The following is a 14,381-nucleotide window of genomic DNA, read 5'->3' as shown; positions in this document are numbered from 1 at the left end:
CTACCCCCTCTCCTCATTCCCTCCCTCCCTCCCCTCCCTCTCCCTCCTCCCTCCCTCCCTCTCTCTCCTCTCTCTCTCTTCTCTCTCTCTCTTCTCTCTCTCTCTCTCTCTCTCTCTCTCTCTCCTTCTCCCTGTCACACATGAACTAAACTCATGTCTACTTCATTCACCACTGTAAACCTAGCGTGATGCAGGTTTTCAATAAATATTTGTTGTAAAAGAATGAAAGATCTATTTTAAATCCAAAAGATATTAATGTACAAGAATCCAAAGACTTCACTTTATTGCACTTAAACCACTGTAACTAGGATAAATAATACTAGAATCAATGTAACTCTACAGAGTATCTGCTATTATGTTTTTTCAGTTAACATTTTCAGTGTTATGTTCTTTCCACATATGTTTTATCTTGGTCTTGAAACAATTTGGGAAGATATATGTCATTTTTATTTTTCACAAATGAGGACTCTCTGCCTCAAAGATTGGCCTGAAATCACCCTGGTGGGAAATGGTAGAGCTGAAACCAGAATTTATATAAAGTCTAGGGTTCTTTACTGGTACCATGCATATACTGAGTTATTCTCCTGAAGCCAGGACATTCCATTTATGTCCACTTTGTCCTTTTTCCCCACAGTAGTGATTTGTGATATTTTGATAATATTGTCAGTTTTTCAGTTTTCCACCCTGCTATTTTTTCTCTCCTTTCAGACTCCACCTTACATATTATTTTCTTAGACAAGTTTCAACCACCTTTCTATAAGTGTACAATGTTACATTAATCTTCTCAATATTTGAATGAAAGGTCAAACAGTTTCTTTCATTAGTTAGTCAAGTGTGTCTCATAGTATAAAATAAAACAAAAAAACAAAATGATGGCATGCCCAACAGACTCTATACATAGGTGATTTATCAACTATAGCATTTGAATTTTAGCTTCAAAAATCTTTTTTTCAGTCTTTTGAAAATTTAATTATCATGAAACATCATAGTTAGTTTTTTTGCCCTCAAGTTTGAGTGGTTATCATTAGTATCAGAAAATGAAGCAAATAATCCAGATGACTAAGAAAAATGTCAGTGACAACCATCTCCATGTATTTAGTCTATATACTATATGACTAAAATTACTTTGAAATTATATATGTTCTAAAGCGAGTGTATCGATATATGAATATTTTTATTTGGGCAACTGAATGCTACACTGTATATAATTGATTAATAAAATTGTCTTAAAAAATAAAAATAAAAACCTGTTATTTTCCTTGCACTCTCTCAAACATAGCTTCTTGGTCAAAGCTTACAATAAATTATTTCTTAAAACAGCTGATATATCAAAACACTTCTCAACTCTTTTAAAAATCTGATTATAAATAGAATATTCCCAACATTAAAAATAAGTTAAATCAAGCTTAAGAGATTTTAAGCAACTTGTCAAGATGCCTTATAGTCTCATGGAGAATGAAAAGTAGGAACCATAACTATAGCTTCAGTTACAGCAATGAGACAGGTTTTCATAGTTCGGAAATATGAAAATCAATATACTGTCCTTCCTTTGTGCTCTTAATAGAAACTAACAAGGAAATAAGCTCTTGTCTCTGCTAAGATATAAGAAATAACAGGCCCTAATTTGGTAAATCTCAAAATAGATGACTTTGATGATTTATTTTAGAAACCAGCATAAAACACAAAAATTCTTACACCCAGAACCACCTATGGTTAGTTTTGAAAAGGCTTCTCAAAAGGCAAAGAAAGGGAGAAAATGCATAAATGTAACTGGTTTGTAAACGATTACATCAATTATCTCCAACTAAATATTATAAAGATGAAAAGTTCACCACACCGTAACTACTTTTAAAAAAATGAAGGCATGAACTCTCATAATTGAGGCCCTACGAGTTCATTATAACAACAAAATATAGTTTTATTTTTAGAACATTTGTCCACTGGCTAGAATAATTCAAATGATCTAGAGTACAAGGATAAAATGAGTCATTTTTAGATTTGAACAGCATAACACCTCTATCTGACTCACTAATGCAGATGGTATGAACAGCATAGGGAATTTCCTACTACAACTCCCTTTTTAAAAAGTACTGAGAAAAAGACAGTGAAACAACTATTGAGTTATTTTCATGTTTCAGCTCAAATCTTGGACATATTACATGTGAAAAGTTAAGCAACCATAAACCATCTACTCCTGCCCTTCATTTCCTAGAAGAAGAAACTTTCCAGAGGTTAAGGACTCTTGACACATAAAATCTTGTCTCTAGACTGCCAGAACCCATCTCTGTCCACTGCAACACACAACTTTTTAACAACTCCCAACTTTCTAAATTATGAGCAGCCAGAAGAGAATTCTGGGGCCAATTATGATGATCACCACAAAAGTATTCTCAAACACAAAATTACTGTTTAAAACAACACATCTCTTTATGCCCTTAAGTGAGCCTGATAGGTTGTAAGGAAAACTTGCACTTCTAATGATAAAGGAGCACACAGGTTGTTATTTCAGAAAACCACTGGCTAAATCTGCTTTTATTTTTGAGAACACAGATTCATTTGTAATATTGTGCATGAGAGCCCTGACACCTATTTTATAAAAATATTTTCTGTAATTGTCCAATAATATATTCAAAGCAATAAGTCATAATGACAAAACTTATATACAAGGAATAATTAATCAACAAGTACATTTGTGTCCATGCAAAATATTTTAGTTTCTAAAGAAAAAAGTATAAATAAACTAAAACAAAACAACAAAACAGCATTGAGTGTCAAACATTTTTCTGGTATGTCTGGTATTACTTAGCATAATTCAATCCATTCTGTATTTTCAGAGAGAAAATAGTTATTCTATCTGCTGGTATTGACAAAACTATTCACTGTTGGTATATACTAAAATTAATCATAATAATAATTCATTTTAGCAATGATGCAAGTAGTCATAAAGGCATGTTTTCATCTGCATAGCAATTGTGTTTTATTCTTGAGGGTCACATCATACAACAATATAATTTTAAATGTAGATTTATATAAAACAAAAATCACACAGCATACTCATTTATATAAAACAAAATCACACAGCATACTCATACTTGGACTACTCCGTATGTCCAAGACCTTTATAGGATCTATGTCCTAATCTATATATTTTAACTTCATGCATCAACTACTCCTATAGCTAGATACAATACCTCAGCAGTTTAAAAATTTTCCTCCTAGAATGATTTAAAAGTTTTATTGAAAGGTATTGCAACCCAAGCAGACCTATTAAATTGGAGGCTTGGGGTTGATATTCTCAGTCTCTCTGTCTTTCACACACACACACACACACACACACACACACACACACACAAATACACAGCCAGAACATCATTTATATCAGCATACAATTTTTCATGTAGACATCCAATTAAAATAAAAATCTTTGTAATCTGGTTGAATAAAATATGCATATTTATTTCTAACATAAATATAACACGTGACCCTGGTGGATTTTAGCCATATTTATTTATTTTGATGTAAAGCCCTCCCCCCCCCCATAGCAAAAAAAAGAGGGAGGGGTAAGGAAAACAAAAACATTTGTATATAGAAAAGCATCATACATACTATGCTATGAAACTCCTCAGTTTCTAAAATAACCATATCTATAAAATGCAGAATCATTAGAAAGTTCATCAGTGTCATTTTTTTTCACTACATTTAGCAGTAAACCCATTTCTCCTCCTCCTCCCCGTCCCAGTAACTGAGTCTTGACTAGTTTTGACCACGTTTCCAATCAAAAACAACTGGACTACCCTCCACGCTCCACACACAGGTTCATGTCCTTCTAATCTGAAAATGGGCAGATCTAACCAGAAAAGAAAATGATGGTAAAATATTGCACAGGTGCCTAGGGAAACGCCAATGACTTAGACTGGTTTGGGGAAAGGAAGAAAGAAAAAGCAAGAGAAAGGGGAGCAGGCGCGAAAGAATAGTTCTCTCGGTCCTTGCGTTCACTCACCAGTTTCCCAGATGCAGGGTCAGCAACAAGAACATCAGCCTCACGCCTCTACTTGGACTCCACAGAAGGAAAGGAGAGAAGAGGAAAGCTTTCCAAGAACCCATCAGAATCGCTTTTTCTCCCCCTCAGCCTCCTTCCAGCCGGGACTTTCGCTCCCACCTTAGCCGCAGCCCAGGGCAGGAGCACCAGAAGGCAAAGTGTGGGAAGGCGCTACACCTCCCAGCCAGGTAGGATGCGACTCCCAGCGGAATGGAGCCGGGCAGCCAATCGCACCGAGAGGATGCTGGCATAAATTATCTGCAGAGCGTGTGGGCCAATCAGCGGCCCCGGGAGGCGGGCCTCCCCCTACTAGAAACCGAGCCCAGTGGGGAAAAGGGCTCCGTCTTCCTAAAAGAAAAACAAACCTCCACTCCCTCCTCGCAGCCCAGGGAAGCAGGCATCGGAGTGGCCCCAGACAGATTTCCTCCGGGGAGGGGAAGGAGGGGTCCCTCTCCCTCCCCGCTGCCTCCTTCCTCTCCCGCGTCTGGATCCGGAATCTGTCTTCCGAGACCCGCGGGAAGATTGCAGAAAACCCCAATTGGTTTCCCCCAGGCTCGCGAAGGTTCTGCTAATTGCTGTTCATTATCCTTCCTTTGGGAGTGTAGGATGGGGTCTCCCTTTTGGAAGCAGCCCCAAGGCCTGGCACAATGCCCGGCACACAGGAGTCCCTAAAATTCCGAATGAATGAATGAATGAATGAATGAATGGACGGGCGTGCTGGATGCAATCCTGGTGATCGCGTTTCCTAACTCCTGACCCTCTTCTGTAGGAGGGAGGTGATTTGCATGCTCCTCTCCCAGGGCACCAGACGAGGATACTAATGAATAATGCCAGGCACGAACTATCTCGTTTTATTCTTAAAAAAAAAAAAAAAAAAAAAAAAAAAAAAGTAAACAAAAACCCGGTTTGGGAAAAGGTCCCAGGAGCCACAGGAGTGATAGACCTCGTGCGTGGGTAACGTTGTTCTCTTGTCCCTCCCCAGTTGCCTTTGCATCTGCGGAGCTCCCGTGTTTGGTACCCAACTTCAGAGGCTCCGCTTCGAGTTTGCAGCAGAGCTCAACAGTTGCCAGGGCAACCGGAAAGCCTCTGGCAGCCTGAACCACTGTACAGGCGAAGGCAGCGATGGTGGTGGAAGCAGGCTCGCTGCCCAGCCATTTCTGCTTTTATGGCTTCCTAAATCCCTGCTTTCCCACACAGGGCAGCTCGGGGTTGGGTCTTTGATGGCCTCGTTAATCACCAGGCAACCACGTGGAGTTGGCCAGATTCAGGGGTGAGCTACCATTCACCGCATAGTTACCCGAGAGCATTTGTCTCCCCGCACACAGTGTCTGCCCAAGCTTCTGAAATCACTTCCCTGGTTTGGCGGCAGCGACGTTACAGATATGTTCTCGCCCAGGATAACAGATGGTGCAATGCTGGGCTTTTCCTCCCTCTTTTTGATTGATTCTCCATCTTTTCATTCTCCTCTGAAAATAGGTATTGACTCCCCTCTGATTCTCCCACTAAACGTTAATTAGGCAGCATTATTCTCTTCCATAAAGCGCCTTAGTCAAGGCAGCGAACACCAGATAATTTATATAAGCAATAAAGTTCCATTATCATTGATTTTGGGGTGAGTGAATCAGTTAAAGGCGATGCCAATAGAAATTTGTGTTGTTTTTCTTTCTATGTTTCCTGCTTCCATTAAGAATGCGCTTTGGGTAGCTAGTGCCACTGTTTTATTGGATGCACACACTAATTCACTGAGCTGAGTAACCTGGTGAACTAGGAATTAATTCACTAAAAGTACGTAGGGAATAACAATATTTAGTTAGTCTTAGTGTTTTGATAAATTTTTGCGTATATTAATGGGAAGATGATAGTGCATAATGTTGCACAATAGTAATAATGGTTCCTCCATCAAAAATATGTACTAAGGTTTTACCCTGGTTGTTTTATTTTATTTTATTATTAAAAAAAATATTTTATTGATTTTTTACAGAGAGGAAGAGAGAGGGATAGAGAGTTAGAAACATTGATGAGAGAGAATCACCAATCAGCTCCCTCTTGCACAACCCCTACTAGGGATGTGCCTGCAACCAAGGTACATGCCCTAGACCGGAATCGAACCCAGGACCTTTCAGTCCGCAGGCTGACGCTCTATCCACTGAGCCAAACCAGTTTCAGCTACTCTGATTATTTTTATATGTAATTGAAAGATATTGAGAATAGTTAAGAGAAGTTAATAGAGGGAAAAAGTGAAGGATATACCCCCTTCAGTAGTTACATGTTGCCTGCTTATTCATATAAATGATAAAGAACTAGAGCAATTTTCAGCCTAGACTGGTTTGGCTCAGTGGATAGAGCGTCAGCCTGCGGACTGAAAGGTCCCGGGTTCGATTCCGGTCTAGGGCATGTACCTTGGTTGCGGGCACATCCCCAGTAGGGGTTGTGCAAGAGGGAGCTGATCCATGACTCTCTCTCATCAATGTTTCTAACTCTCTATCCCTCTCTGAAAAAAAGTCAATAAAATATATTATAAAAAAAAAAAAAAGAAAGAACTAGAGTAATTTTCAGACTGGGAAATTTCCTGTATTTTTCAAAATCTAGTTGTTGGCCAATTTTGTGCTGAACTTTTTCAGGTTTATCTCATTCCTTTCTTTCAAGCACTGTTACCTGACTCTTTCTTTCTATGTCTCTCTTTGATTTTTCTTTTCTTTTTTTACAATATGTGTCTCCTGGGAAGCTGATCTTATTCTACTGTCACAGTTACAATTCCCTGCAAACTGTGTAAAAGGACCCAAGTCCCCGAGAACCTAAAGAAGGAATGATGACTTGGGGTCTCAGTCAGGTGTCGTGACCCTGACCATATATATCATTCAGTGTAATAAATCAGCTCTGTGGGGGTGGAGGGAGAAGGATGACATATATTATGAGTTCTGAAGAAAGCTAAGAAGGTACACTGTACCCTTCAAACAAACCATACAGTCTCATAGAGGGAACATTAACCAGAAACATCACGTGTCTTACACGATTCTAGATCAGAAGGCCAATGGCTGCTTATAAGTAAGGGAATGAACGAAATTCTCTTTCTTCCATTGTGGTAGAGGATTCCAAATATAGGTAATTTGATAATATCTATCAATGCCAAAGATATGTTCAGTTGTCACATCTTGGGAGGTGGGCTAATCTACTGGCACCTAGAGGGTAGAGTCCGGAGTTCCTGCCTCACAAACAAAAATGCAAAAGCAAGCCTTCACCCAACAAAGTATTGTAAGGTTCAAACTTTCAACAGTACCAACGTTGAGAAGCCTTGCAATACGGATGGGTAAACAGATTTCATTGCAGCTGAAGATTTCCTTACATTGTCACTGAAGTCACCATTGTCCTTCTCCTTCCTTTGAAAGACTGGGCCATAATCATTATCTGGTAGTTATATATTTAGCTGTAATTATTATCAAATCATAGGGAGCAGTAATAGTCATTTTTTTTCTGCAAAATTTGGACAAGTATTACCTTAAAACAAAATACTTGGGATACCTATTAAAAATACAAAGTAATGAACTTCTCTCCAGATCTATATATATATATATATATTAGTAATTATAACTTTGGAGATTATCATGGCTCAGAAAGTTTGAGAAATGTTGTTCTATAAATGTCTTACAAAATGATGAGTGAGGCAGAAACCTATTTCTGAATGCACTTTCCTGGCCCTAGCAAAGTTGGACCTTGACATGATTCATCCATACATTGTTAATTTATTCATCCAAAATATTAATTAAGAAACTCTGTGCCTGAGATTAGAAATACAATGGTGAGCAATATTTACCTCATTGTGCCTCAGTTTCTTCATGAATAAGAGGGAGATGAAAATTCTATTTAGCTACTAGAGTTGTTTTAAGGATTAACTGGATTCATACAAGGTGGATCACTTAAAATAGTACATGTATAATAGAAATTCCTCAGAAAAAGGTTAGTTGCCATTGTTATTAACTCATTGAGAGAAGGTTTCAAATCTAATTTATTCACTCTAACCCTTAGTACAATATTTGGAACAGAATAGTGAGAATGCACAGTCAAATAGGGAAGATGGAGGGGATCAGGAAGATGCCCTTACCTCTTCCTCATCTGTTTAGATTCTCTTCATTCTTCCTGATTAAGTTTAGGTGTCACTTTAATTTTTCCTTTATTGATTGTTCACTTCATGCTAGCCTGTGGTACAGGTCTGTCTTTTAATAATAATTGATATTTATTGTGTTCTTAATGGTTTCAAATTACAGGTACATATAGTTCTATTTTCACTTATAACTGCCACTTCATATTTCTACTATAGAATACACCATTTTTGAAACTATATTTCTTCTCAAACTGTAAGTGATGTGTTTTCAAATTTTATACCCTAAATACATGAATGTATTTAATTACTGTATATATTTTTGTAGCCATTAAGGGATCTCTTTTACTAGCATAGGTCTCAAGGGCTCATATCTAAATAGACAAATGTCAGATTTTATTGCTTGATTTATTCCTTCCCAACAGAACATGGGAATCAATCATTTTTTTCCAATTTACAGGTTGCCATGATCAAAACTTTAAAAACCCAGGCACCTTAGTTTATGCAATCAAATTATTATTTAATGTAAACAGAAGAAAAAGCCAGCACAGAGATTTGAAGACTGAAGGCACATCCCTTTCTTTGTTCTTCTGCTCAGTCTCAATCTTGTACATGGTCCCTAGAGTGCAGCCAATAAAGGGAGTTCAGAAACTGATCCTTGGTGGCAGGTAGCAATGGATCTATCTATAGCTTCTAACCTTAAGTCTATCCCTTTGTTGTTGTTTGTTTCTGTATTATACTTTCTGAATCTGAATGTTTGCCACTTGTTCTCTTCATTCTTTTGTGTACCTTCCATAGTTTCCTTTTTTACACCAGCATGTAAGTGTGCTCATGCATAACATTAAAATATACATAGATATTGTATTAACCTTCTTTCTTCCATACCTATCATGTACTCTCATTAATAGTAGTCTTTCTCTACTTGTTCACCAACTAAACACTCATCAGTCTTTGTGGTCTGACTTGTGTCCCCATGACACCAATGCCTCCATGCTGCTATAGCCAGTAGAAGTTTTTCATACTCACCTGTATGGTCTGTCCTCTGTATTCAATCCAGTTGACCATCCCCTCTTTATCAAAACACTCCCAGAGGTTAGGATGCAATGCTTTCCTGGCTTTTCTGCTAAGTCTTTTAGCAAACATTTTTTGGCTCCTTCTACCCAATTTCAACATTTAGAAATCCCTCAAAGATCAGTTCTTTCCTTTTCCATCACACTCTCACATTGTTCAGAATCATCTATATCTCAAGTTACATATGTTATTTTAAAACGGAAATATAGTCCCTCAAATAATAATGCAAGTCCAGAAATTTCTCTTGGGCTTTAGACACATATATCCAACTAATACCAGCCAGCTAGTCAAACTGGAGACCTCAGTTTTGCTTAATATATGTGTTGTCTAATTTATCATGAATTTTTTAAATATTTACAAATACTATTTTTTAAGGCACCAGTGTAAATAGATTGCAATAGTCGTGGACTCATAAATAAGATAGCCTGGGTTCAAACTCAAGATCCTTTATTAATAAGAGTAGGAAGCTTATTTTGTAATGTTTTAATTCACATACGGTTGTGTGAAATAGTCAATTTATATAAAGCAGAACAGCTCCTCACACATAGTAAGTGCTCAGACAACTTTAAATTAATACAAATAAATAATGCTATTGTTAGTATCACTTCTATCTCTACTGGCACATAATCCAAACAGCCATCATCTCTTACTTGGATTACTCTAACACCTTCCATTTTTAATGTTGCCTCTCTTTAATTATCCTACCTAATAAAAGAGAAACATGCAAATTGATTGCACCTTCACTATGCCCACAAGCCCTGCCCACCATCCAATCAGGGCGAGTATGCAAATTAGCCCAAACAAGATGGCAGTTAATTTGCATATCCAGTCCATAGCAAAGACTGAAGACAGCATAGAAAGAAGCCAAGCACTGCAGAAGGTAGCAAAGCTGCAGAGAAGCAAGCAAGCGGGGTGAGGGAGAAGGGAGAGAAGCAGGCAGGGCGAGGATAAGGGAGGAAAGCAGGCAGGGCAGGGAGAAGGGAGGAAAGCAGGCAGGGCAGGGAGAAGGGAGGAAAGCAGGCAGGGCAGGGAGAAGGGAGGGAAGCAGGCAGGGCCGCGACCGCTGCAGGAAACCCTATTGCAGGAATCTTCCTACAACCGGGCATCTAGTTCTTTATATAAATATCAAAATTGTCTTTGTAAAAGTATAAATCTGATGGTGTTCTGCTTAAACCACTCAGTGATTTCCTATTGTACATAGGACAAAAATTGAATATTATAATCATGGCCATTGAGACACTACAGATTCTGACCCCTATCCCACCCTCCCCACTCCACCTCGGCAGCTCTTTTTCCCCCTCAATATGTTTCAGCCACAATGACCTTCCTTCAGTATTTTCATTGCCATTGCTCGTTAACAGGGTCTTTGAAGATGATTTCTCTCTAACTGGATAACTATTTCTTCACCTTTGATCTGGCCATTTTGTTGTCCCCCGTTAGTCTCAGTTTCACTGGCTCATCTTCAAAGAAAGCCCAATTTCCCCAAATCAATTTAAGTTCTCATTATGCCATCTAGAAGCATTCAGTATTTTTCCTTTCTTACTCTTGCTGAATTGTATAGTTCACTGATTTATTTAATTCAAGTAGTCACTGAGCCCTGGGATTACAAGCAAGTTTCTACATACTACAAATACCATAATAAATTAAATTTGCATTCTATTGAGCTTTCTACAATATAAATTATACACTTTTATTTTTAAACATATTTTTTAAAACCATCTATTTCATTTGTTGTCTCTTATCTGGACTGTGACTTTTTGATACTAAGAGAATTGGTCCTTTTTTCTTTTTCCACACTTTATCAATGTCTGGTATACTGTCTTAGTATAGCCATTTGTTGAATGAATAAATGAATTAAGGAATGAACTAAAATGTTCATGCACTTACTATCTCTATAACTTTGATTATTATTTTTCATTTCTGTAAGCTTACATTTATTCTCTGTAAAATTTTGAATATTAATATGAAGTTTGTTGAGTTGATATATTATTAGATAATATAAGAATACTTAACACATAATGGCCTTCAATAATTGGCAAGAATATATAATTAAGTGGGTAAATGTTTATAAACTTATGTATTATGTAATTAAATTACATTAGAAAAAGGAAGGAATGTAAAGTCAGGCAATATAAATTTAAATCCTGTCTACAATAATTATTTTTGTGACTTTTGGCAAACCACAATATCTGTCTGAACCTCAGATTTCTCAGTTACAAAATGGAAATGACAATTATTTCTACCAAAATGGGTATGAAGAGCAAACAAAGTAACTTTAGTATAACTCTTGATAAACTAATAAGTGTTATAGAACTATCAGCTATTGCTTTAATTATTATCATATTTTGATGATCAAAATGACAGTAATTCTAAAAGTCATGACAAAGAAATACAAAATATCAAGAGCTAACCATTATATAGTCCTCACAGTTTTCTAAATGTTAGGTATCATACTTGATTTAGTTAACTTATTAAAAGCCTCTAACAATCCATTACTTTGTAGATGAGAAAACTAAAGAACAGAGATTTAGCAAATTCCAAGGTCACACAGCAAGTAAATGGCAGAGGGGGATTTCAGTCTAAAGAATCAGCTTTCAGAGCTCATTTTATGACCTGCTATGCGATGTTGTCTTTTGGATGACAGATGAGTCATGATTTCTGCTTTGAAGGAAATTGTTCATATTTCTGCCAAAGGACATCTCCCCCCCCCCCCCCCCCCTCAGGTTAACCAACATTGTTATTTCAGTGACTATATACCAGGGCATTATTGTCCCGAAGACCTTTCATATTTTATTTTAAAAGGCCATCCCATAAAAATGCCAAAGGTGGGAAAGGGTGTTTGAAGAATGACCCTTAAGCAGCCATGTTTCAAAGGTATATAAGTCCTGTTTAGGATATGAAACACACACAGGAAAGAGGTCCAGCACTTGAAGATTTATCAAAGTCTGACATTTAATAACATCCTAAAGGTCCTGATGAAGTTTTATTATACCAATTATTCATTTGTCTCATATATAGCCTAATATATTTTATTTTAAAATGTCTTGCTAACAGGAGCGGTGTTGAAATAGTAGCTCCCTCCCATGTGTGTTGGAATGGCTCCTAACTAGTACCCTTCTCATCCAGTTCATAGCCCAAAATGCATCTACTCACGTGGGTTTGACTAACAGCTAAGGAATAATGTAGTTTCCTATGGCAATTAAATCCCAGAGAGAGAGCCTCCTTCTCCTTGCATTTTTTTCATCCTCACTTTCTCACTGTAGCTCTTGGTTCAACAAAGAATGCGACAACTATGTGTAAATAGTGGGAAACCATGTATAAATTTAGAATCATCAGGTCTCCTCTTAGTCCCATGAGGAAATGCCATGTGCACTAAGAGTTATTAATAGCCATCTGGAGCTTATTTTTAAAAGAATGTAAGTATGTTGGGTCAGCGTATACGGAATATAATGCTATATTACCAAAATGCATTGAAATGAGTACATGTTCTAAGCAAAGAAACTGGATTCAATATGTTTAATCAAGAGCTAAAGGTATTTGCTTTAATGGTTGATTAAACCTTGACCCAAAGGTAACAAATAACAAAATTAAAAAAAAAAATCTGTGATATTGAAAGTATCCCAAAGTTTTAGAAAAAACAAAACAAACAAACAAAACAACAACAACAAAAAAGCATGTTAGCATGGATTTGTCCTGCTCATGGACAAATGATGCCTCTAATTTGGTCCAAGTTCAAGTTCTTGAGCTTCATGTATTCATCAAGGAACCCTCAGCAATCTTGAAGAGCTCCCAGGTGCCTATGACCTGTAGACCAGGGACAACTGTAGGAAATGCTGCTATCAAAATAGGTTCCCAAATTCCATGGACAGCAGAGGCAATACCTTCTTTTTAACCTCTAACCAGATTGCAACTACTAAAGAAGTAAATTAAATGAGAAAGTTAATTCAATATTTAGGTTGTTTTTCTCAAGTGTGGTTTATTTTGAATTTCATATTTCACTCTTCCTCTGATTTGTAAAGAAATTTTTCTTAATCTAATTAAACTGTTGCCGTATGTATGAATTAATGAGTGTGAAGTCATATTGTATATATTTTCTGTTAAAAACACTTTTAAAATATTAATGGAAAATGATTTTAAAATTGCTGTAACACATTTACTCTTATTTGAAAATGGTACAGGTTGTGCTTTACTTCTATATATGATACATACTCTTGGCTTCTATGTGAGCATACATATTTAGTTCCTCTCTATTAGTTCCCTTTATGTTTGACCCCCTTTACCATTGACTATTACTCCCTTTCCTCCAGCAGCTTCCATACTGTTGTCTGGATCTATATGAGTTTTTGTTTTTGTTTTTCTTGTTTGTGCATGTGTTGCTTTCAAGGAAAAATAAGAAAAATCTTCCAGAACTTAGATAATCCATCTGAAGGATATTGAGGCCCATTTACTGTGTTTTTCTTTAAAAAAAGAAGAAAGAGGCCGAAACCTGTTTGGCTCAGTGAATAGAGCGTTGGTCTGCAGACTGAAAGGTCCAAGTTCCATTCAGGTGAAGGGCATGTACATTGGTTGCAGGCACATCCCAGGTCGGGGGTATGCAGGAGGCAGCTGGTCAATGTATCAATGTTTTTGGCTCTGTATCCCTCTCCTTTTCTGTGAAAAATCAATAAAAATATATTTTAAAAAAGAAGAAGAAAATAGCAGAGAACAAAATGCATGTTGCTGTCCTTTTTTGTTGTTGTTTCCTTTTCCTTTTTCTTTCTTTCTTTCTTTTTTTGTGGGGTTGGGGGAAGAATTTCCATGGAAGTAGTTCTCAGATTGAAGATCCTATTAAATTATTTCATTTTGAATGAAAAATTTTAATTCTTTCCTTGAAATCTGACCTATTAACACACCGAGAAAATATAAAAATCTTAAAATGAAAATAAAATTTAAAAGCTTTAAAGGGAAAGAAAATAGTAATTTTCAATAATAAAATTTGCATCATATTTCTCTAATTCAATCAGGATATTAGGAGTAACACATGTCTTTAAATTTCTAAATTAAAATTTTCAACTATAAACTGTGTCCCCTGTAATACTTTAAATTTGGAAGATAAACAATGATCGTCAGTCAAAAATTACTCTCCAGATAGTGAAAGCTCATAATTTTATTATTTAAAGAGCTTTTAAATAATTA

At 36.7% G+C, this 14,381-nt stretch overlaps 1 protein-coding gene across 1 annotated transcript in view; it reads right to left on the bottom strand.

Moving 5' to 3' along the window:
- Window positions 1–4,383, bottom strand: part of GABRG1 (gamma-aminobutyric acid type A receptor subunit gamma1) — a 44,797-nt gene extending 40,414 nt beyond the window's left edge. The window contains exon 1 of the mRNA XM_036417250.2: window positions 4,001–4,383. Within this exon, the coding sequence (XP_036273143.1) occupies window positions 4,001–4,104 (104 nt within the window). The 5' untranslated portion in view covers window positions 4,105–4,383. The remainder of the gene's footprint in view (window positions 1–4,000) is intronic.
- Between the last annotated feature and the right edge of the window lie 9,998 nt (window positions 4,384–14,381).

The sequence above is a fragment of the Pipistrellus kuhlii genome, unplaced genomic scaffold (assembly GCF_014108245.1).
Source record: "Pipistrellus kuhlii isolate mPipKuh1 unplaced genomic scaffold, mPipKuh1.p scaffold_m20_p_1, whole genome shotgun sequence".
In the NCBI taxonomy this organism is placed as follows: Eukaryota; Metazoa; Chordata; class Mammalia; order Chiroptera; family Vespertilionidae; genus Pipistrellus; species Pipistrellus kuhlii.
This window is presented reverse-complemented; position numbering and strand designations above follow the sequence as displayed.